Raw genomic sequence first — 26,328 nt, forward strand, 5'->3', positions numbered from 1 at the left:
GTAAAAATACTGGAAGATATCTACAGCGGCTCCACAGCCACCGTAGTCCTCCACAAACAAAGCAACAGAATCCCTATAAAGAAAGGCGTCAGGCAGGGAGATACGATATCCCCAATGCTATTCACAGCATGTTTAGAGGAGGTATTCAGAGGCCTGGAGTGAGAAGAATTGGGTATAAACGTTGATGGAGAATACCTCAGCAACTTGAGATTCGATGATGATATTGCCTTGCTTAGTAACTCAGGAGACCAATTGCAATGCATGCTCACTGACCTGGAGTGGCAAAACAGAAAGGTGGGTCTGAAAATTAATCTGCAGAAAACTAAAGTATTGTTTAACAGTCTCGGAAGAGAACAGCAGTTTACGATAGGTAGCGAAGCACTGGAAGTGGAAAGGGAATACATCTACTTAGGGCAGGTAGTGACCACGGATCCGGATCATGAGACTGAAATAGCCAGAAGAATAAGAATGGGTTGGCGTGCGTTTGGCAGGCATTCTCAAATCATGAACAGCAGGTTGCCATTATCCCTCAAGAGAAAAGTGTATAATAGCTGTGTCTTACCAGTGCTCACCTACGGGGCAGAAACCTGGAGGCTTACGAAAAGGGTTCTGCTGAAATTGAGGACGACGCAACGAGCTATGGAAAGAAGAATGATGGGTGTAACGTTAAGGGATAAGAAAAGAGCAGATTGGGTGAGGCAACAAACGCGGGTAAACGACATCTTAGTTGAAATCAAGAAATAGAAATGGGCATGGGCCGGACATGTAATGAGGAGGGAAGATAACCGATGGTCACTAAGGGTTACGAACTGGATTCCAAGGGAAGGGAAGCGTAGCAGGGGGCGGCAGAAAGTTAGGTGGGCAGATGACATTAAGACGTTTGCAGGGACAACATGGCCACAATAAGTACATGACCGGAGTAGTTGGAGAAGTATGGGAGAGGCCTTTGCCCTGAAATGGGAGTAACTAGGCTGATGATGATGATGATGAAATGAGAGTACATTGCAAGTTTACGTCACCCGGATGTAGCGCAAACGCCTTAACTAGTTTGGAAGCGATTAAATACGCTTCCTGATCGATGGCCTCACGAAAACGTATATCGGGATAACTGTAACGAATAAAGTAATCTCTGGCACGCACCTGGCCGAAGCATTCATTGATTTCTTCATACCTGTTGGCAGAATTGCACACGAGACAAATTCCATGAAATTTATGGCTTCGCAAATTTATGAAAGCGCATTTTTGTTTCCACTGACGGCAGAAGATATTGTTGCAGGATTAGTTTGCAAAATTAATCGTTCTAGTGATTTGTATGGTTTAAAATTATGGCAATCTTAATATTTCTTAAGTATGATAGCGTTTCTATCTTGGAGCACCATAATGACCAAATATTTACAAGGCACTTTTCCTCACCTTCTGCATGTCACTGAATTGGCGAAAAAAACATGTCAAATAACAGGCCAGATTCAATTCTTCCTCTCTCTTCCAAAATATTTTTTAAAAAAACATTCCACAAGCGAATCATGTCGTCTATTACTAAACAGTATATTATGACGCCAGGTCACTTTGATTTTTCAAAAAGACGCTTAACCGTAAGTACTCTTCTCTTGTAAAATAAATTTATTCTTGCTGCTTTCAAAAGTGAACAGCGGACGTATTCTCGGGCGATCGCTTTCGGCGATACTATCACTTTCGCGTGACGTAGTGTTCAAGCAGCCAATCAGCGTGCGCCTGACGGCTGAGGCGATAGCATCCCTGAAAGTGATCGTCCTATAGAACGTCCCATATAGGCGCTCGGAATTTTAGTCGACGCCTTCATGGCCTTTCATACAATTGGGCGCATTACATTAAAAAAGAAGCTCGAACATTGTGGATTCTGGAGAACTTTTCCTCATCTTATACAGACCTACCTTTCTTATTCACTAGACAGAGTTGAAATGAATGACTGCAGGTCTCCCCTCTAACTAAAGACAGGTGGCATGCCTAAACATAGTATCATTGGACCGCTACGTTAAAACATTTACGTAAACGACATTGTATATGTGGATGAAGCTACGAAATTTATTCTTTGTGCAGGCCAAACTAGCTCATCATTTACAAACAACAATCTACCTGAAATCATATGCAAAGTAAACAATGTGCTAGCGTTGCTGTATACATAAAGCACAACTAATTATTTAACAGTAAATGCCTCAAAAAAATCCATACTTTCCCACTCGAGGCATAAACCCGTTACGCTAGACGTAGCCCCCCAGCTGCATTGTCCAACGTTGATGCCTGTAGTAAGAGGCCTCGGTCTTCCCTTTCAAGAAAGAGTGCTGGGTAATGCACAGGCCGAACATATTAACTCTAAGCTCCCGCGGACCGTTAGCGTTTTATCGCTCATATGGTTCTTTTGCAGCTATGTGTAAAAATCCTGCTATTTCATGCCCTTGTCTACACTCAGATACTGCGATCTTGTGCATGGTACCACGAGAGTTTCTCACATGTCTAAAATAGATATCCTAAAAGACAGCTGCACAAATAATTGCACACGTACCACGTCACTGAAAGACTAAACACATTTTGAAGTCATTACATGCGGAGCCACTACTTGACATGTGTAAAAAACTCTTTTGTGAAACTTATCACACTTCTTAAAAATTGAGGAGCCGCAGGGGCGTCTGAGTTAGTCGGTGTATTGCGACACCACGGAACCGAGCACGTGAGGTTTGCACCCTTCGGCACCTGGCCGTTCTCCGCTTAGTCGTTTCTGTGGAAATGGCCATCCCGTGGGTTGAGCCGATGCCGGGTGTTCGCAGCTTTAAGGCCCCTCGGCGTATACGGTGTATAACAATAATAACACAACAATAAAAATACAACACAACAATGATCTTCATCTGCCTTGATTTCCTTTCCTTTCTTGAAATGACTGCGCTCGCTAAATTGTCTGTTTAGAATGCTAAGTCACGCTCATAACACGCATGCTGTTCGGGCCTTCGATGTACCAGGCTCGCAGCGTTAAAGGAAGGAAATGCGGACAAGACAGATGACTGTTATTGTTGTGGGACAAGATACAACTGAAGGGATGTAATTTTTAGGCATGTAGGCAAAACACCTCTTTTGCCTCTGCTTCACAAAGATGACGCCATCAGACTGACCCACCTTGAGGAAATTGGCAGTCAAATTTTCTTATCCCGATCTCCACGCTTTTTCTCTCTCTTGCACTGTTTGTTGTTTTTTGTCATCTATCCCTTTGTGACTAACGAGTCTTGGTTATGCTGTATTTGGTCTTTACACTTGGTGTTGGCAGGGCTTCCCTTGCAGGCACTTCTGCCGCATTCCCGCGTTGGAAGCGTTGGTAGGTGGTTGGGGCGCTGCCGAAAAGGCCAGCTCTACTTATGGACAGCCCCTTCCGCAAACTTCCCCGATTGCCTTCGGAAACAAAGGCGCACCGTATATATGTCACCGTTTTTTCGACACCAAATACAGAAAATTTGATGGTCCCGCATCCTTCATTCTGAAAAACCAGAGAAACACGTGAGGAGAACTTCACCTTTTTATGTTTCGAACCGTCTGGCTGAAGTTTTCTGCCCAGTTTATTTGCTATTGATAATGACAAGGGGTCATCGGCTTTTGCAGCTCCGTGATAACAAACCACATTAAAAATTACCTACAGTAATTTTGAGAATTGTCTACTAAAGCGTAAGCATTGTTTCACTCGGCAGTGGCGTCGTTTTTGCATAATGTTGCCTACTCGCCTATAACTTTATAAGTGCTGGAACAAACGATCACTGAGAGAGCACACAAACACAGGCGCAGGCGTGCAACTAATCTTTATTCCACAAAGACCACATATAAGTACATCCCAGAAATACATCACTGCGCGTGCGCGGAAAAAGCATAATCACCACAAATACTTCCTGTTCACGCAACACGGAACCTAACTACGTTCATCAATAAACGAGATCGCATTGTTGTACAGATAAACTCAGGTGTCGCTGACACAACCATCTCCCTTCTTTCATATATGATATGCCTTCTCTAGCTCTCGCTCGGGTATCTCGACACTGGCACAATATCTTCACATTTTTCAGGATCTGCTCACACGGGCGTGCCAAGCAATGGGTAGGAAGGTGCTCAGTCGCTATATTTCTAATGGAAAATCCATGCTCAAGCAAGTGCACATTCACACATCTTCCTGTTTGGCCTACGTAGACTTTGCCATGTGATAGAGAACTGTTATAGACTACCAAAACACTGTAATCTACGTAAGAATTGGTGTGCTTTCTTCCACACCATTGGCACTATTCATGATTCTTAATGCGTGAACCTAATGCAGGAAGCTTTGGAGGAGCCAAAAACACCCCATCAACTCCAAGTCATTTCACAACTTTTTTTTAAATTGCTGAAAGTCTTGTGAACATAAAGCACAACTTTACTTCTTTTTTTATTTTAGCGTTCCCTCGCAGCTTCAATAATATTGTTTCCCTTTTATTCTTCATAAGCATGGCATCCGCAACTGCTAAAATGACTGACTGCAGGAAACCAGCTTCTTCTAACTTTAGAATCCACTTGTCGATGTTTTCCTGTATATTATGTTGCGTGACTTCTTTAAGGCTACCCGCCGTGGTTGCTCATTGCCTATGGTGTTAGGCTGCTGAGCGCGAGGTCGCGCGATCGAATCCCCACCACGGCGGCCGCATTTCGATGAGGGCGAAATGCGAAAACACCCGTGTACTCAGATTTGTTGCAGAAAATAGCGCTAGCCTTTTCTCCTTCCCCTCAAGAACCACTTCTCTCTGCACGTTAAAGAACCCCAGGTGGTCGAAACTTCCTGAGTCCTCCACTACGGCATGCCTCATAATCAGAAAGTGGTTTTGGCATGTAAAGCCTCGTAATTTATTTATTTTTTCTTTAAGGCTGACTTGATACACAAGGTGGCCATAGCCATGGCCCTTCCGGGACCATGGAAGAGCCATGACCGATGGCCCTTCCAGTGGAAACGAATGCTTGGCCTTTAGTCGACAATAATTAGAATTTGTCGCCGCATCCAACCCCTCCAACGCAAGTTTGCCAACCACCCGGAACGCCAGGTACGAGTGCGCCTCGAAGGAGCAGAGCTGTCGAAAGCAAACGCCAGCTACCCAAGTAGCGCGTGAGGCCTTACGTGAAGGGCGAGTGCATCGCCCCGACGCCATGTCACCCTCGCTGTCGCTCACGCAAGCCTGTATTATGCGCGCATTCTTTGTCCACAGACGCTCTCACCTGCCATATGACTTCGCCTCAGTAAGGTCCAGTGAAAACGCGCCAAGCGGCTCAACGCGCCCGCTTGCCCACGGAGGTATTCATAACTCGAAGGACCCTCAGCAGCGTTGAATTGAACTTTGGGCCACACCAATATTTCAAGTAGGCCTACCCAGAAATTTAGGTTGGCCTACTCCCAAAATCATCCCTTCCTCAAATTTTAGTTCACCCACCCCCCGATTTCAAATTGACCCACCATCAAATTCAAACTTTGCCCATCCCCAGATTTCAACTTGGCCCATCTACAAATTAAAAGTCGGCTCATTCTCAAATCTAGGTTAGCTCACCCCCAAATTTTACGTTTGCCCATCCCCATAATCAAGTTGACCCAACCCCGAATTTCAAGTTGGCTTAGCCCGAAAGGTAATTTGGCCTACCCCCCTATTTCAAGTTGGTTCACCTCCAAATTTTCGTGCGACTGCTCGCGCGTTCTTTGTCGTCTTCTTCCACAGCTGGCTGGCTCTTTGTTCAAAGCGATCTTCTTACACAAAAGAAGGGGGGACGAACACTTTTATTGTTCGGTAACCATCCTAATGCTAATGCATTTAAAGGTCGCAGTTTCTTTTTGCCGAAAGGTGTAGCATGGACTGCAATAGAAAATTCGTAGACAGCTGCAAATTGTAAAGGTAATAGTATATTGTCCGTGAAAACATGTAAATTATTGGCTTAATACCTAAACAAGCATGGTTTCAGCGCACACTGACCAATATGAACACATCAAACTCAATGACCGCGGGCACTCGCTGACAAAACGCTGGCGTGAGGAAGCGCTGGGACAGCATCGAGCGAAGTGATCTTCGTGCTGGCTCTCTATCGCTTTACTGCAGCTTACGAAGCTCCTTTACTGCAACCTGACGAAGCTCCTGGCTGGCCCTGGTGGCCTTCGTGACTGGACTCCCGCATGTGACCAAGCCTTCACCACTTTGCGTCGTCGGCTTACCTCACCGCCTGCTCTACGCCACTACGACCCGAGTGCACCGACTGAAGTTCATACCGACGCCAGCGGCGTTGGTGTTGGAGCCGTTCTTGCACAACGGAAGCCTGGCGTTCCAGAATATGTGGTTGCATATGCGAGTCGTGCTCTCACGAAGGCAGAATCCAATTATTCTGTCCCGGAAAAAGAATGTTTGGCTATAGTTTGGGCCTTAAACAAATTTCGCGCTTACTTGTATGGTCGTCCGTTCGACGTTGTGACAGACCACCACGCGCTCTACTGGCTTGCGTCACTGAAAGACCCGTCGGGGCGTCTTGGACGTTGGGCTCTTCGGCTCCAAGAATTTGACACTGGCGTCATTTATCGATCCGGGCGCCAACATTCTGATGCACTCTCCCGTTCGCCCATGCGATCCGACAAAACGCCACCTTCATTCATAGAGTGACCGGTTGCTACGCTTGCTGTTACTGACATGCCGTCTGAACAGAGAAAAGATTCGTGGATTATGCCTCTCATTGACATTCTTAGCAGTTCTTCAACGTCTACATGCCCTCGAGCCCTTCGTCGCCAAGCCACCCACTTCGTGCTACGAGACGCCATCTTGTACCTCCAAAACTATCAGCCAGATGGCCGCAATTGACTGCTAGTCATCCCTCGCCATTTACGTTCCGACGTATGCACGTATTTCCATGCAGACCCACAACAAGCTCGTGCTGGCGTCCTGAAAACCTACGAGCGGCTCCGCCAGTGGTACTACTGGCGCGGCATGCATTCTTATGTCCGCAAATACATTCGGTCATGTGCAGCCTGTCAGGGACGAAAGACATCTTCTCACACGACAGGCCCTCTGCAACCTTTACCCTGTCCTGCACGTCCTTTTGATCGGGTTTGCATTGACCTTTATGGGCCTCTTCCATGCATTGCTAACCGAAATCATTGGATCATTGTCGCAATAGACCACCTCACAAGATATGCTGAAACTGCTGCACTTGCTTCGGCTGCTGCTCGTGACGTCGCCGCATTCATCTTGCGGCATTTCGTCTTACGGCACGGCGTACCGCGAGAACTGCTCAGTGACCGAGGCCGTGTCTTCTTGTCCGAAGTTATTAATGAGCTACTCACCGCGTGCCACGCTATTCACCGCACCGCTTCGGCGTATCACCCACAAATTAACGGTCTAACGGAACGATTCAACCGCACTCTTGGGGACATGCTCACCATGTATGTTGCATCTGATCAGTCCAATTGGGACGATGTCCTCCCTTTTGTGACGTACGCATACAATACCGCCGTTCAGGCTACCACAGGCTTCTCACAATTTTTCCTTCTTTATGGACGTGAACCATCCACTACCCTCGACACCGTACTACCATATCACCCGGATGCCTCTGAATTCACCCCTCTTTCCGAAGTTGCTCGCCATGCTCAAGAGCGCCGCCAACTGGCTCGCTCGTTCACGTCGGACACCCAAGGAATCCACAAAGATCACCACGACAACGATCAGCCCACACAGTCCTTCACCGTGGACTCTCACGTCCGGCTTCGGCTGCCCTTCAACCTCCAGGCCTTAGCCCAAAGCTTGCTCCAAAATATCAAGGTCCGTACCGGATCGTCACGTGCACTTCGCCTGTGAATTATGTGGTCTAACCGGTGACGCCATCTTCGGACAAACACCACCGTGGCCGCGAGAACGTTTACGTCAGCCACCTGAAGCCGTACCACGACCCCCTTATCGTATCATCACCTTAGGTCGCGAGGATGACTCCTCTTCACCGCGGGGGAAGTTGTAGTGGGTAATATGCATGTAGCACAGTGCGGACCACCACCGCTGCGGCGTGAGACCCGAGCTCATGCTGTTGATGCAAAGCGCTAGGACTCGTAATCTAGAGCTACCTTATACAAATTCCACTATTTTCTGAATCTATTGTGACTATTTCTCATATCTTCCGTTCAGACGTCTGTGTAGACCTCTCTTTATCCTGTAATTCTTTGAATTTTGCTGCTGTTATATTTAATCCATTAATTGTTGTTACCTGCAGTGCTGTCAACGGTTTCGTGTCGTTAGTTCCTACTTGTGTTTGTTCCAGATCCGCTACGTCTGCCTCTGGCTCCCCTTTTTTCTCAGCTTCTGTGTGTTCCTTCTCTTCCGCGTCCTTTCCTGTACCCTTCGAACTCGGGTCAGGGTCGTCTGCCTTCCTCACCCCAGGTACATTTCCTACAATCACATCGCAAAGAGGGTACTCCACACATCTTGCCGTAATTATACCTGTGTAAAACGGCGTCAATACTTAGATTCGAGTCTTTGGCAGATATTTAATGGATATATCTACAAAGGTTACGGGTTCAACGCATCCGCCATGTTTCTGCTGAAACTAACTCCTCCTTACTTGGACTGTATTTACTCATGTGGCTCTCAATAATGTAACTTTGCGTCCTTGTACCTGGCCTTCCACTAGGGGAATGTCCTGTCCTTTTTGTTCATTGTATCGCGACGTCATTACACATGCGGTCTATTCAACGGATCATCCTGCATTCGTCTACCCTGTGGGACTATTACCCTTCTTATGGCATAACGGACACGTCACCTGTGGTTCCTGTCGACTATTTCTAACATGGCAGTTCGCCACTAAATGAACCAACCAGTTACATAGGAAACATCTCTGCGGTACTGTTTCTCTGTTAGTCTGAACCTGGCTCCTCATTTCTCTTAATGTTGTTGTAGGCGCATCTCCGTCACATATTCCCAGCTTTCTCAATCCCTGCGCCTCTAAAATATTGCTGCTTGTTCTGACATCTCTTCCGCAGTTTGTAGTTTTCTCGCTTCAGGAAATATTGCCAATCTCTTGCAAAATCTGGCAATTGTTCACCCACAATTCTGTGGCGAACTCTTTCGCTTGTCTTTTTTTTTCATTGCAGACAGCTCTATCCACCTCACGAATTACTCTGTCAGACAGCACATGAACTACCTTCCTGTTTCTGAATCTTCGGGATTGCAGGAATTGAACTTCTCACGAAAAGATCCTCCGGTCAGCCTGAATCTGTGCAATAAAGGTGTGAAATTGAGGGCCTCCTTCTAGGCTCGCGATTCTTCCGCTGCCATTCGATCAAACACAATCTACGCCTCAGCAACATAACACAGGCTCAGGGCGCTGACTGACTTACCCTTCTCCCAACCTTGGCCGACCGCATTTCTCTCAAATGGATACAAATACGCATCCAGGTCATATATTCGTTCATCGAAGGGCACCATTAGTTTCTTATAGGACAAACCTAAATGGGTATAGGAGAGGGTGAGTCGGATGGCACCGACGTCGGTCTATTAATGTCATCGCGGGTACAAGCATTAAGCTCAGCTAGCCCTCAACTTCAACTCAAGGATTTCCTTTTCCTGTTCGCACTGCTCGCGCGCTCGCTCGTGATATTTATCTTGCTCCTACTGAGCCGACTGAAAAATGCTATCAACTCCTCTTTTGATAAATTTGAAGTCCTTAGCTACTACTGCCGTACGTTCATAGTCCAATTCTGCAACCCGCCGTAATCGGTGACACGGCTGATGAATCTTGGCAGGCTCGCCAAATGTAAGGAGTCTCGGGGGCGTGCGTTCCTGAGATAGAAATGTGGTACGCAGAGCAGCACCACAAACATTGTTCATCATCCCGAGAACTCCACAGAAGAAAACAAAAACTAACACTCGATAACCATGAACTTACGTGAAAAACCTGACAAGATACAAACACAAAGCCAACAATCAATCGTAGAGCTCTTGTCAGCACGTATATCCTCGTCCTCGCAGGCCACAGCTGTCTGACCACCTTAGCCTGACTGGCTGCGCCACTACGCGAATGAAATATTCTTACTTTCTGTCACCGGCTTGTGTTTCCTCAAAGTCCGAGCTTGGTGGCATCTCGTTTGTGGTCGGTACTCTCGACGATCCTGTAGATGCCGTTGCATGTATATCAACTGGCAATCCGTATACGACGCCTGTGTCCCAGTCGTCGTCTATGACGTTGCACCAAGTCCTAGGTGATAAAGCCTAGCGATAAGTTTAGCCACCACTTCCTTTTAGTGCCTTACTCAGGTGTCAAAGAAGCGCACGAGGACTGTCTGGGACTACCGTGGGACGCAGGAGCAAGGCCAAGGAGCCTCACTCAAACGTGGTCGAGGTTGGCAGCCAAGACTCGAGATGCCACCATCACGGCCTCCGTAACCGGCTCGGCTTAGGCGCCTCGATCCTGCGGAACTTGCCCCTGCTGCGCTCGTGCCGTTTCCATATCTTTGCTCTCGTCTTAGGCACGACATAATGAGGTCGCATAATTTATGTTTGACATTAAATGAATTTCAAGTTTTTGGAGAACTACAAGAGGTCTTACGTAAGAATTGCATGTATTGCCCCAAGAATCTCTAGAATATGATATTTCACTTTGTAAAAGCGCAATATCAGTGAAATGGTGACATTTGAAGAGCGCTAAAACACGCATTGCCGAGTTTTTATACGGATAAAGTCATCATGCGTACTATAGTAGAAAGGATGGTCGATTGCAACGCATAGTTATGTTGGGTTGCTGACTTTTTCTTATTATTAGGGTATCGAAGGTATTAGGGTACCTGAAGAACCTCTGTAGATATTGACAAGTGTACTTGTCTTTACCGGGGGACACATTTCGCCACCTAACAAATGTTATCGCACAGCGCGGAACGCGCTTGCATGTATCCGAAGTTTCTGGAAATCTATCGATGCCTCTATCCGCTGTCTGTTGTCGCCGAACCTTATTTTATCTGATTTCATCGCATGCCGCGAATGGTGTAGAACTTTGGGGAAGGCACGCGGGTCCAAGCGATTAGTCTGGAACGTTCGACGACTGTTGTATAAAAGCCGACGGGCTCGACCCGCTGATCAGATTTTCGACGATCGCCGACAGTGTTCGCCGCTATCATTTTGCTGTAAGTGTAACTTGTTTGTGGACGCAGGTTCGCCCAATAAAAGTTAGTTTTGTCGTTCACAGTATTTCTCCGGTGTTATTCAACGTCACCACCACGTGACAATATTTTACAATATATTTACGCGAGCGTTCTGTACTCCTTGATTACGTAATGCCGCTACGACTGTTGGTATCTCTACTGAATGAAATGCCTTTTCGTAAACTATGGAAGCCATATCGAGAACCTCATTGTGCTCTGCTGCTTTCTCAGTATCCTGATTAATGACATGGCTGCGATCCATTGTAGAGTATCCCTTCCTTTATTCCAAGCATGTAGAGTATGCGTTTATTCTATTAGAATATTTTCATAAATATTTTATATAACGCAATTCTTTAACGTCTCCATTTATAGGAATTAGTATATTGTTTGCATTCTTCCAATATTATGGGAACCTTGCAGTCGAATGACACTTCCTATAAAGAGCCGCCAGATTTCCAAGCAATATGTCTCCTCTATCTTTGATTTAATCGACAGTTATTCCACCTTCTCCTGCCGCTCTTCCTCGTTTCATGTCTTGCAAGGCCCTCCTGACCTCATCGCTCTTTATAGCAGGAGTTTCTGTATCCTGTGCATTACTGTTCCTAATTGAGGTATCCTGACTCCTCCGGATTTGTACCGGTCAGTATAGAATTCTTCCCCTGCTTTTACTATATCTTCGAGATTGCTGATGATATTACCCTGCTTATCTTTCAGTGCATATACCTTGGTTTGTCCTATGCGAAGTTTCTTTCTCACTGATTTCAGGCTGCGTTCATTTTTCACGGCTTCTTCAGTATTCCTCACTTTATACCTTCGAATATCACTTATTTTCGCCTTGTCGATCAGTTTCGACAGTTCCGCAAATTGTATCTTACCTCTTGAGTTGGACACTCATTTTTTGTCATTTCTTTATTATGTCCTTCCTTACTTGGGAGAACTTGCCTACCGGTTGCCCTGGTGCGTTGCCTCCCACTTCAATTGCTGTCTCGGAAGCCATCCTAGTTACGGTTTCATTCAGTAGCTCTATGTCATCATTATTTCTCGAATGTGTGTGTTTGTGTGTGTGGTCATAGATACAGTCATTGCTCGGTTAGAAGATATCTGCCACGTGTCGAACCATTAGTGCACTTTTCCTAAGAAGTTAATTAAACGTAGTTGGTCACTATAAGGTTTCAATCCTGTATATATGATAAAGTCATCTGCGAATAACCTCACTGTAATTGTGGCCGATTCTGCGATTAGGTCGTTAATATATGCCAGAAACAACACAGGCCCAAGAACTGAATCTTGAGGCACGCCTGATTTGGCGTCACAGACCCCGGACCTATTTGCATCAATACTGACGAACTGTCGGCGACCAGTAAGAAAGTCCTCCACCCATTTGGCTACACTTGTATCTCCTAAAATAGCCTTTAGTTTAATTACCAGTTTTCTATGATTAGCCTTATCAAATGCCTTTTTGAAATCGAGAAAGATCAGATGTATTTGTCCCTTGCCATTGATAACTTTGCTCAAATCGTGAACACTTTCTAGTAATTGTGTTACGGTTGACAAGCCCTCGCGAAACCCATGTTGATAGTTACTAAGAATTTTGTGCTGTGAAAAAACTCCGGAATGTACTTAGAAACAATATGTTCTAACACTTTAGAACAGCCGGACCTTACCGCAATGGGCCTGTAATTGGCAGTAGACGTGGTGTCACCGTCTTTAAATACGCGTATAACTTTACTCATTTTCCATTCTTCAGGAAGTGTACCTGACCGTAGTGAGTTCGTGAAGTAAATGAAGAGGTACTTCGCAGTCCATTCAGCATACCTCTTTAAAAACAAGTTTGGTATCTCATCACGACCTGCCGATTTCTTCGTATTTAGGTTCAGCAGCAAGTTTAATATTCCTTGATATATTACGCGCAGTTTCTCTGCAACTGGTAGCTTTTGGCATACCTCAAATTTCGACTGCTTTCCATCATCACGGGTGAACACACAACCAAAAAAGTTATTGAAGGCCTCCGCTATATGACCTTTAACCTCAATAAGTCCCTCTTGTGTGCTTATTTCAGTGACTACCTTCTTAGTTGGAGCCAGGTGCCTCCAAAACTTTTGGGGTGATTCACGTAGAAAAGTATCCATAGTGACACCATAGTACTTGTCCCTCGATTCCTTCATCATTAAGTTTAGGTGTTTAGTAAGAATACTACGTACGATACAGCATCCCTCTTGCTATGTCATCATCATCCCTCATCGCACCATTATGTCCCGTTTCCTCCTCCCCCTGTGCAGAGTACCAGGCTAGTGCGCCTTAGCTCAGGCCGACCTCTCTGCCTTCTTTCAATTAACTTATCTCTCTCAAGTTATCTCTCTTAGCTGTTTACATAAGTTTGACATCATCACGAAGAGCAGAATCATTTGTACGCTTAGAATGTGCCCTACGCCTTGCCACTTTTCTTTTCAGTTGTATGATCTCTCTCGTAACCCATAGGATGTGCATTCGTTTTGTTTTAAATTTGAGAGGTAAATAGCAGCCTATACATTTGTGAACCGTTCGCTTAAAGTTTAACCATAACTCATCGATATGCGCATATCCATCTCGACCTTATTTTTCAAACTTCTCAAAAGAGAAGGCTAGCTCATATATTACTGCAGTATCAGCAGCTTCATTAAACTGTCTGTAATATGAAACAAGCCTACGGAGCCTTCACAAGGAACTTATATTTAAAGACAATCTTACAATCGAGTCACTATAATCATGACTCACATCACACGAGAGCCGTGCCACGTGTCTGACGAGAAACGCAGTGTTCACGGTTGGATTTGCGTGTCGCCGTAGGTGTGCTGCCACCCGTGTCCACAACGTCGTCAAAAACAAGGATCATGAGTACACGAGACTCGAGAAGAAGTCCATTGACCACTCCAACAACGACGACTACCAGAGCTATCACGACCACAACTAGAAAAAGGGCTACTACGACCACAAGAATGCCGACAACTTCGACTCCCTCGACCAGCCGCTACACAAAACGTAAGCCATGCATGATTTCTACGCTAAAAAAAATGTCGCAGCTTCGCCCGAATGGCGACGCATCGGTTGCGTTGGCGAATTCGTGGAGTGCAAACTAAACAAAGAAAGTATAGTATCTTTATTGGCTGTATAAACTTGTAAACATAGCTATACTAACTAATTCAACAAGCATGGTGTTGCGCGCGCACAAGCAAACATCACCACATCTCACCCAATGATCACGGAAACTAGCAGTCAAAATGCTGGAGTGAAGAAGCGCGGTAGCAGCAGTGAGCGCACTGACCTTCGTGCTGCGCCTCGTATCAACGGGAACTAAGTCGCAAAAACACAGCGCGCGGCCTACGCTGTTCCCATCTCAAATGGCTTTCAAGATACAGTGGCCCGTTTGCGACTTTGCAATGGCTAGGGAGCTCGGTGGGGCGCCGCGTTTCCGGAATCGGCCGAGGCTTGTGCGCAGGCGCTAGCAACAGCGGGTGCGAGAGAGAAAATGTGGGGGCTCTTGCTCCTTGAACATGTGATTTTGCCTAGTTATTATCGGAAGAGAAGTTTCTTTGCCCGTATTATGTGCGCTTGTCCCTAGACGTGCCGGCATAGACCAGACTCTGCCCAGGCGGCGCTGTGGAAAAACCCGTAACCAGCGCCCCCATCGCAGCCATGGCAAGAACGGAGTAATACAAAACGAGCTGGCCGCAAGCGAAGGTGCATACACCACGATGGACTCTCCTCTTTCGGTTGTGTGAGGCATGGTTTCCTAAAAATCAAAGACCTGGAAAGCTTCTTCGGCCCATTCACGCTTCGGAAAGGGAGGATCTCAGCAGGGCGAAGTACGTGTACAATATAAAAGAAATCTCAGGTGTTATTTTGGCGTGCTGCAACTGGCAAATACAGACAACATCGTACGTTATCCACTTCGAGATAAGCATTCGAACGTCCCTTCTCCAGCGTCTAAATGTGTTCAATTTGGGTTCGTACATAATCTCAAAGCGATAAAGTACATACACGACTACTTCAGTTAGCTGCATAGCTTACGGTCAGTGGGACAAAGCTTGCTTTATCACGGGCCCATGACCCGGGCGACCCTCACCTTTTCGGTTGCATTCTGGCTTCAGCTCTCACATCCTGTACGTTCGACCGTGTTATAGCGCCTCTTTCAATTGTCTTCCGTTTGTATTTACTGCAAATGTGAAACGTACGTGTCCGCTTTCTCGGGGTACAACCGAGGGCAAAACAAATCTAAAGGTGGTCATGAACAATACTTTAGCATTTATTTGTTTGAACACGTGTTAGCATTTGCTAGTTAAAACCGGAACGTTTTAGCTTCAATGTACGTGCGCGATGCTGTGTGGATTACGGGTGGTCATGGTGTGTGCGATGTTTATTGCGCGTCTTCAGTATGCCTTTAGCTGCTCACCCCGTGTTACCCGGCGCGCGCCGCGGTCACAAATTGCTGGCTTCGTAGTCCATGGGAACATGACTACAGCTCGAGACTGCCGTAAATTATCTAAACTAGTCCTCGTGAAGCGGCGGTTTCGAAAGAGTCTTCAGAGAACTGTTTGAGAGCGTCGTATCTCCGAACACGCCTTTGTGCATCGTGCAATAAATAAACCGCATTTACTCCGGCCAGTCCGAGCTCGTCAAATCAGCGACATATACAGGATCCAGAGAAAGCGACTCGCGTATATCCCTCAAAGTATGATTAATTAACCTGTAGCTGTTCGCCACAGCACGATTCCTAATGCAGTGTGCGCGTTCACTCTTGCCTAAGCGATTTGAAAAATTTTAGCGGCAAGTGCGAAGGGGTGTCGCCTACCTCATGCCGCCGCCGCTGTGCTCATACATAGATTATCCTATGGTTTACGGAACGGCGCCAATAGATATGGCGTCCATAAAGTTTTCTCGGCCCCCGAGTTGTCTATCATGTGCCCTATGATAAATAGGAAACTTGAACAGGGTGATAAAAAAGAAAAGATGATTGCGGCGTTAGACATGTGTCCCCTTTTGTGCCTTGTAACACTGGTATAGTTTCAGATTCCTCTCAAGTGTGGGAAGACGTACATTGGACAGAGCGGCAGGGGCTTCAATATTAGACTAAAAGAACACAAACATTCACTTAACAACCCTAATGCTTCACATCTAGCATCACATTGTTTGAATTGCAGTTGTAAACCTTTTTTTTTGAAGACACAAAAATTCTTTCAACACACAAATGCCAAACCACACGGGAAATAATTGAGGCATTCCGCATTAAAGGATTAGGGGTGGTATAACGTAAAACTATTCCAAACTTTTCTTTTCCAATTCTGCTATCAGCCCTCCACGATTGGTCAAAAATTTTTTCGACCACCCCCACTTCACCTGGCTGTCTCGCGACGTCGCGAAAACCGCAATAGCTCGCCATCTGATATGATGTGTACACACTGATTATGCATGATTTGACAGAAAAAAGAAAAACAGAGATTTCTGATTCGATCTCTTTTCGCCATTAGCCCTCGGCTATTGGTAAAAAGTTTTCGGGCTGCACCCACTTCACTTTCCTGTCACGCGACGTCACAAATCCGCACAAACTCACCGCGTCAAAGTGACGTGTACGCGATAAATATGCATTAATATGCCGAAAAAAACTGAATTTTCTTCGGAATAGCCGCAGGCTGCCCCGTTCCGAAAGGAATAAAAGATGGCTGCTGCCGATCGCTGAGACGCTGGCTACTCGCACCTGCCGGAGAACATGGATGTATTTGCGTATGATAAAACTTCTTGCGTGGCCGTGTAACGTTTTCGAGCACTTTCGGCACGTTTGCCACCTCATTCTGCCAACTCTTCTTTGCTGAGGGTCAGTTTTAGCGTCATTCGTAAGCTTCCTTTGCATGCCGCCGCGATTTTCGACCAGCCACCACAAGCTAAGCAAGGGAAAGCCGCCCAATCGCAGACACCGGTACCACCCTCTTCATCCGGTTATCGATTTTCAGTGCACTGGCGCTGCCCCAGCGGATCCCTCTCCACTTGAGCGTTCTCCTCGCCTCTTGTCAGCCAATTAGATACGACAAGCCGCTCAGTGTAGGCAATGTTATTCGTTTTTCAAGCAAACAAAGGTGACCTCCTATGGACGAGGAGAGTGTTTGATTGGTCTGTACAGACAACCCTGTGGGTGACCGCCCATTGCTTGCGTCGGTGGTTACGCAAATTTGACGTCAGGAGATTGGAATAGAAACATGTTGGAATAGTTTTACGGCCCTAGGAGAGACTTGCGTTAGCCATGCATCTTTATCTGTGTTAGGACGAGAATTTCAGTATCTTCACAACACGTGTGTTAATCTGAAGTAGTGTCTTCTTGTTGTTTCCTTTTTTGGCTTCCCTACTTCCTGGTATGTTTAACTGATGTCTTCATACTTTGTCACGTTCTTATGTTGTGGGTTTTTGCGAACCCCTATGCATATATGTTCTTCGTTTCAATAAAAATATAATTGAGAGTTGGCGCTCATCCTCTCTGCTTCTAGTCTGTGTCCGTGTCCCTTCGTGCACAATCCAAGATCATGTTACCGTACCAACTTGCCCAACTTTCTATCCTTGTGTTCACATAGAAACACCCAGGCTTTTCTTTCTTATGCGGTCGGTTATTTTCGTACTTTATGTTAGATGCAGTTCTTTTCGAATGAAAACACGATAGTCCGTAGTGAGGTTATTTAAAAAGCTTTTCTGCCTAAAATTTAATTGAACATGCCTGTGCCACTATTCGGTGCTTATGTCTTTGTATTGGTGTGGTATTACTCCATATCTTCCTTGTTATTTTCAAAATGTGCAAACGTCATTATGTAATCATTTCTCTTTAATGAAACAATAAATACTCTTCTTCTGACATTTCGTCCCAAATTTTACAATGATTTTGTTCAATTAGGTAACCTTAGACTAGCTGATTGTTATTCTGGTAGCTTAACTTAGAATGCCTGTGGGATATTCAGTGCAAGCACATGGTGAAAAATAAGCGAAATTATTGGGTATAAGCTGGTGACTGGCAGTAAACGGAGCATACATAAATTTCAGGAAATAGTGCATGCTTATATATTAAACAGCATGCACAGCTACACAGGCAGTTTTGTTTGTAAATGCTGAAACATTATTCTAAGTGGCAGCGCTTTGTTGCACTTTGTTCTTTGGCTTTCAGTGCTACCTTTAAGTCATTATGTGAAGGTACTAGTAGAAGCATCCCATGGAGATAAATGGCAACTTTGATGATAGAGGTATAAAATATGTGCTTAAAACAGCAAAAAACTGCTTGACAGGCAAACGTATGCTTCTGTAGTACTGCTATTGTTACCGTCGCCAATCGATGCATTGTTTGCGCTCTATTGCATTCAATATGAGCTACAACAACGATCTGTGGTGTCTTTCCCTCCTGGGCGAGCTGGTGTTGCTGCGAAAATTTTTGACCAAGTGGAGGTTTTTAATTATTTCTGAAATGCGTGTAACATCGGGTTTTTGGCTGTGTTGTTTCCATGGGGTGATAAGTACTGGTGCACCAAGGTGCGGGAGATCGTGTGTCCTTAGTGCAGCGCGCGTTGTTATTGCGCTCTGCATCCTGCCGGCAGTGTACATCACTGCAGGGAAGATGACGAAAAGCATAGGGTGTGTGCATTGCTACGATCGTGAAACCTAAATTTTTTGCCTGAAAGGGTCGCACGTTATATATGCTGCCACATGACAGACCAGAAGCGCCATATGATGACGGCTCACACATTCTGGCTCATACTGAACAAGGTAATATCATAGGTAAGGATAGGCAGCATTCACAGCAGCTAGTCTGTCCATTAACTACATGGCTGTAGTGAACGCGAAAATACTTGCAGGGATAACACCCTTTTTGAAGGGTGTTGTTCATGGTACACCCATATTGAAAGGGTGGTGTCCGTGTTATACCCATATAAAAAGAGTGTTGTTTGTTTTACACTCATAGGCAAGGTGGCGTCATATTAACAACCTTTCCTTTGTGGAGTGTTAATTTACACCCCTTTGCTTGGGGTGTAGCAACATGCCTAAAAAGAGTGTCAGCCGTGGGACAAGTCATTTACACCCTTAAGGGTGGTAAATTTTTAGAGTCTAGGACAAACCTGAATTGGCGTAGAAGTGGGTGAGTCGGATGACACCGACGTCGGCCTATTAATGTTATTGCGGGTACAACCATTACCCTCAGGTAGCCTTCAACTTCAACTCAAGGATTTCCTTTTCCCGTTCGCACTGTTCGCGCGCTCGCTCGTGATATTTAGGTTGTTCCTACTGAGCCGACTCAAAATCGTTATCATCACCTCTTTTGATAAGTTTAACTCTTTAGCTACTACTGCCAAATGTTCATTGTCCATCTCTGCAACTCCCGATAATCGGTGACACGGCTGATGAAATCCTGGCAGGCACGCCAACTGTTGTCATGAATCTCGGGGGCGTGCGTTCCTGAGATAGGAATGTGGTACGCAGAGTGGCATCACCGATATTATTCAATCATACCGAGAGCTCCCCAGAAGAAAACAAGAACTAACACTCGATAACCATGAACATACGTGAAAACCTTACAAGATACAAACACAAAGCTAACAATCAATCGTAGAGTTCCTGTCAACACGTGAATTCTCGTCCTCGCAGGTGACAGCAGTCTGACCACCTTAGGCTGTCTGGCTGCGCCGCTAACCGAAGGAAATGTTCTTACGTTCTGTCACCGGCTTGTGTTTCCTCAAAGTCCGAGCTTGGTGGCATCTCGTGTGTAGTCGGTACTCTCGACGGTCCTGTAGATGCCGTTGCCTGTATATCAACTGGCAATCCGTATACGATGCCTGTGTACCAGTCATCGTCTATGACGTGGCACCGAGTCCTAGCTAATTAAGCCTAGCGATGAGTTTAGCCACCGCTTCCTTCTACTGCCTTACTCAGGTGTCGAAGAAGCGCATGAGGACTGTCTGGAACTACCGTGGGACGCAGGAGCAAGGCCAAGGAGGGTCGCTCAAACGTGGTCGAGGTCGGCAGCCAAGACTCGTGATGCCACCATCACGGCCTCCATAACCGGCTCGGCTTAGGCGCCTCGATCCTCCGGAACTTGCCCCTCCTGCACTCATGCCGTTTCGATCTCCTTGCTCTCGTCGTTGTCGTCGCTGCGGGCCGAATGTCTCTTAGGCATGACATAAGGAGGTCGCATAATTTATGTTTGACATTAAATGAATTTCGCGTTTTTGGAGAACTACAAGGGGTCTTACGTAAGAATCGAATGTATGGCCCCAACAGTCTCTAGAATATGAAAGTTCACTTTGCAAAAGCGCAATATCAGTGCAATGGTGACATTCGAAGAGCGCAAAAACAAGCATTGCCGAGTTTTCCTACGGAGAAGTGATCATGCGTATTATAGTAGAAAGGATGGTCCATTGCAACGCATAATTTTGTTGGGTTGCTCACGTTTTCGTATTATTAGGGTATCTGAAGGAATTAGGGTACCTGACGAACCTCTGTAGATATTTTACAAGGTATTTACGCAAGCGTTCTGTACTCCATGACTAGGTAATGCCGCTATGACTGTTGGTATCTCTACTGAATCAAATGCCTTTTCATAACGTATGAAAGCCGTACAGAGAGGCTCGTGGTACCCTGCGGATTTCTCAGTATCCTGATTAATGACAGGGATGTGATCCACGGTAGAGTATCCCTTCCTGAAGCCAGACTGTTCCCTTTGTTGACAAAAGCCCAGTGTTCCCTTTATTCTATTTGAGAATATTTTCATAAATATTTTATATAATACAGAGAGTAAGCTGATGGGCCTATAATTGTTCAATTCTTTAACGTCTCCCTTTTTTGAATCAGTATAATGTTTGCATTTTTCCGATATTCTAGGACCCTTGCAGTCGATTGACACTTCGTATAAGGAGCCACCAGATTCCCAACCATTGTGTCTCCTCTATCTTTGAATAAATCGACCGTTATTCCATCTTCTCCTGCCGCTCTTCCTCGTTTCATGTCTTGCAAGGCCTTCCTGACCCCATCGCTATCTATAGGAGGAGTTTCTGTACCCTGTACATTACTGTTTCTAATTGAGGTATCCTGACTCCTCCGGATTTGTACAGGTCAGTATAGAATTCTCCGGCTTCCTTTACTTTATCTTCGAGATTGCAGATGATATTACCCTGCTTATTTTTCAGTGCATATATCTTGGTTTGTCCTATGCCAAATTTCTTCCTCAATGATTTCAGGCTGCGTCCATTTCTCACGGCTTCTTCGGTATTTCTCACTTCATAGCTTCGAATATCACTTATTTTCGCCTTGTTGATCTGTTTTGACAGTTCCGCGAATTGTATCTTACCTCTTGAGTTGGACACTCAATTTTACCGTTGAGTTATTAGGTCCTTTGTTACTTCGGAGAGCTTGCCTACTGGTTGCCTTGGTGCATTGCCTCCCACTTCAATTGCTGCCTCTCAAGCCATCCTATTTACGGTTTCATTCAGTAGCTCTATGTCATCATCATTTCTCGGATTTCTGTTTTTGTTTGTGATGGTCATACATACAGTCATTGCTGGGTTAAGAGACATCTGCCACGTGTCGAATCATTAGTGCACTTTTCCTAAGAAGTTATTTAAATGTAGCTGGTCACTAAAAGATTTCAGTTCTGTATATATGACACAGTCACCTGCGAATAACCTCGGTGTAATTGTGGCCGATCCTTCGATTAGGTCGTTAATATATACCAGAAACAACACAGACCCAAGAACTGAACCTTGAGGCATGCCTGATTTGACGTCACAGGTCCTGGACCTAGTTACATCAATACTGACGAACTGTCGGCGATCAGTAAGACAGTACTCCAGCCATTTGACTACACCTGTGTCTCCTAAAATAGCCTTTAGTTTAATTAGGTTTTCTATGATAAACCTTGTCAAATGCCTTTTTGAAGTCTAGAAAGATCAGATCTATTTATCCCTTGCCATCGATAACTTTGCTGTAATCGTGAACACTTTCTAGTAATTGTGTTACGGTTGACAAGCCCTCGCGAAACCCATGTTGATAGTTACTAAGAATTTTGTTCTGTGACAAAAACTGCTGAATGTACTTAGAAACAGTATGTTCTAACACTTTACAACAGCCGCACGTTAGCTCAATGGGCCTGTAATTGAAAGTAGACGTGGTGTCACCACCTTTAAATACGGGTATAACTTTACTCATTTTCCATTCTTCAGGAAGTGTACCTGACCATTGTGACTTCGTGAAGATAATGAAGAGGTACTTCGCAGTCCACTCAGCATAGCTCTTTAAGAACAAGTTTGGTATCTCATCAGGACCTGCCGATTTCTTTGCATTTAGGTTCAGCAGCAATTTTATTATTCCTTCATGCGTTACCCGCAGTTCTTCTGCAACTAGTAGCTGTTAGCATACCTCAAATTTTGACTGCCTTCCATGATCACTGGTGAACAGACTAGCAAAAAAGTTATTGAAGGCCTCCGCTACATTACCTTTACCCTCAATAAGTCCCTCTTCTGTGCTTATTTCAGTGACTACCTTCTTAGTTCCAGCCAGCTGCCTCCAAACCTTTTGGGGTGATTCACGTAGAAAAGTATCCACAGTGGCACCATAGTACTTGTCCCTCGATTCCTTCATCATTAAGTTTAGGTGTTTAGTAAGAATACTACGTACGATGCAGCATCGCTCTTGCTACGTCATCATCATCCCTCATCACACCTTTATGTCCCGGTTCCTCCTCCCCCTGTGCAGAGTACCAGGCTAGAGCCCCTTAGCTCTGGCCGACCTCTCTGCCTTCTTTCAATTAAATTATCTCTCTCAAATTATCTCTCTTAGCGGTTTACTTAAGTTTGACATATCCTCACGAAGAGCAGAATCGTTTGTACGCTTAGAATGTGCCCTACGCCTTGCCACTTTACTTTTCAGTTGTATGATCTCTCTCGTAATCCATGGGCTGTGCATTCGTTTTGTTTTACATTTGAGAGGTAAATAGCGGCCTATACATTTGTGAACCGTTCGCTTAAAGTTTAAATATAAGCCTAAGTGTTTACTTGGAGGGCCAGACGCTTCTGCAAGTTAAGGTTCAAAAATTTCTGGGCGTATGGTTCTAGGAAGACCTGTCTTGGAATGAACCCGTAAATAAATTAGCATTAGAATTAAGCAAAAGTTTTAGATGTTTGTACAGGTTAAACCGATTATTACCACTTTGGCTCAAGAAAGCGCTATATTATACGTTATTCTATTCCCGGCTTAGTTACTGCGTGTTGATTTGGGGCACAACGACAGCACAGAACTATACCACATTACTCACATTACAAAAACAGGTACTACGAATATTTGAGGGGTATTATGGTCAACCGCAAGGTCGCAGCACGCATCCGCTATTTGCAAAATATTGCATATTGCAAGCTAACCAAATCTATCATCTTAAGCTTTTCTGCATATCCTAAATAATAAGCAATACCCCACGTACAGTTCTTCTAGATGCGTTCAATATTGCCTCCGGTCTCAACTTATAAGAACGCCAAAAATTATAGCTACCTATGGTCGATAGCATATTCTGCATTAAATACCGAGCCTGCTTAATAAACTTGGCAATATTTTAGACCTAAAGAATCAAATTTCCAAAAATAAGTTTAAACAAATTCTTCTTGAAAATTGCCTTGAATATGTTTAATTACTGTTTAAGTGTTGATTACAACCTCCATGTGTATTGACTTTTTTTTATCTTACTCAATGTACACTGTGTTTTATTTCTTAGCACACATTGTTTCTTTTCTTTCTTTTTTTGCTGCTTGTTACAATATATGTATGTCGATCTGCTTGTTTTCTTTACTCTCTTATATTTGTTTTTTTGTTTCTTTTATTACTAGAGTCAATTTAGATTGTTCAATGATTATCATTTGTCTGTTTATGCCTGCTTGCTGAACTGTATCTCGGAGCAAAAGCCTCTGTCAGGCAGTATAGCCTTTTGATTTTGTTTCGATTTCTGTTGATGTACAGAAAAAAATCAATAAATAAACCTCAAACCATAACTTATCGATATGTGCAGATTCATCTCGACTTAGTTTATCAAATTTCTCCAAAGAGAAGGGTAGTTCATCTATTATTGCTGTATCATCAGCTTCATTAAACTGTCTGTAATATGCAACAAGCCTACGGAGCCCTGGAAAGGAACTTATATTTAAAGACAATCTTACAATCGAGTGACTATAATCACGACTCACATTATGCGTGAGCAGTACCACGTGTCGGACAAGAAACGCGGTGTTCACGGTTGGGTTAACGTGTTGCTGTAGGTGTGCTGCCACCCGTGTCCACAACGTCGTCAAAAACAAGTATCAAGAGTACACGAGACTCGAGAAGAAGTCCATTGACCACTCCGACAACGACGACTACCAGGGCTATCACGACCACAACTAGAAAAAGGGCTACTACGACCACAAGAATGCCGACAACTTCGACTACCTCGACCAGCCGCTACCCGGATCGTAAGCCATGCATGATTTCTACGCTTAAAAAAATGTCGCGATTTCGCCCGAGTGGCGACGTATCGATTGCGTTGGTGAATTCGTGGAGCGCAAGCTATACGAAGTAAGGATAGTATTTTTATTGGCTGTATAAACTTGTAAACATAGCTCTACTAACTAAATCAACAAGCACGGTGTTGCGTGCGCACTAGCAAACATCACCACATCTCACTCAATGATCACGGAACTAGCAGTTAAAATGCTGGAGTGAAGAAGCGCGGTAGCTGCCGCGAGCGGACTGACCATCGTGCTATGTCACGTATCAACGCCAACTAAGTCGCAAAAACACAGCGCGCGGCGGACTCTGCTGCCGTCGCAAATGCCTGTCAAGAACAGCGGCCCGATTGCGACTTTGCAATGGTTAGGGAGCACAGCGGGGCGCGGCATTTCAGGAATTGGCCGAGGCATGTGCGCAGGCGCCAGCAAGAGCGGGTGCGAGAGAGAAAATGTGGGGGCTCTTGCTCCTTGAATATGTGATTTTGCCTATTTATTACCGGAAGAGAAGTTTATTTGCTCGTATTATATGCGCTTGTGCCTAGGCGTGCCGGCATAGACCTCAGACTCTGCCCAGGTGGCGCTGCGCCCCGATCGCAGACCTGGCACGAACTGAGTAGTAAAAAACAAGCTGTCTGCAAGCGAAGGTGCATAGGCCACGATGGACCTTCCTCTATCTGTTGTGTTGAGGCACGGTTTCCTAAAAATCAATGACCTCGAAAGCTTCTTCGGCCCAATCACGCTTCGGAAAGGGAGGAAGCTCAGCAGGGCGAAGTACGTGTACAATATAAAAGAAATCTCAGGCATTACTTTGGCGTGCTGCAACTCGCAAGTACAGAGAGCATCAGGTTTGTTTATAGGCATATCAGCATAATAATCTAAGCATTTGAAATTGGTTCATATTGAAAATGTCTGGAAGCTATATGTACATCCTGAACAGACTTTCTCGAGCCTTACGGTGCTGTGCCTTCAAATCAAAAACACTTATTTTCCCGTGGAGCACTAGCGGCCACTGTAGAGATGGGGCCCGCTCTGCAGAAGCAGCATCTTCGATCGTACCATGCTAAATGCACGTCGGACGTGACCGCTTTACTTGCGTTTAACTAACTGCGTGGCTCCTGCGAACCGATTTTTGCGCATGTTTTTAGAGAAGGACATTTATATAACACAAGAGGGACCATTAAAAATGGTTTTGAATAGTCACGGCGAGCAGCATACGAAAGACCGGTCACGTGCGAACATACTGCTTCAGGAGAGCAGGCCCAACCTCTTTGGGTGCTCCCACAAGAAAATGAGAGAGGTCATTATGAAGGGAGAGCACCGTAAGGCGCTAAAAAATTATCATCCGGCATGACTGACTCCGCACGAGCGCCGCAAGTGCGAGGAAGTCTGTTCCACGCACGTCTAGCTTCTGCGATTCGCGTACGTCCGACGTCACTTTAGGCACAGGTAACACTAAATGGGGCGTCGGTACCACTGCTTCACCTGGTTCATCGTACCGGCAGCCGGCGCAGGATCGTAAATGGCGCGTATATATTCTGACGTAGCAAGAGCACGCCCGCACACACACACGCTGCGTCACATTGGTAACAACAGCGTCTATACTTTGACGCACTGGCACAGCCAATG

General features: G+C 45.3%; 1 protein-coding gene across 1 annotated transcript in view; it reads left to right on the plus strand.

Annotated features, from left to right (window-relative positions):
• Positions 1–26,328, plus strand: part of LOC135918258 (uncharacterized) — a 260,320-nt gene that overhangs the window by 143,774 nt on the left and 90,218 nt on the right. The window contains exons 7-8 of the mRNA XM_070533556.1: positions 14,006–14,197; positions 24,475–24,666. Coding sequence (XP_070389657.1) covers positions 14,006–14,197; positions 24,475–24,666 — 384 coding nt within the window. The remainder of the gene's footprint in view (positions 1–14,005; positions 14,198–24,474; positions 24,667–26,328) is intronic.

This window comes from Dermacentor albipictus, chromosome 2 (genome assembly GCF_038994185.2).
Source record: "Dermacentor albipictus isolate Rhodes 1998 colony chromosome 2, USDA_Dalb.pri_finalv2, whole genome shotgun sequence".
NCBI lineage: Eukaryota > Metazoa > Arthropoda > Arachnida > Ixodida > Ixodidae > Dermacentor > Dermacentor albipictus.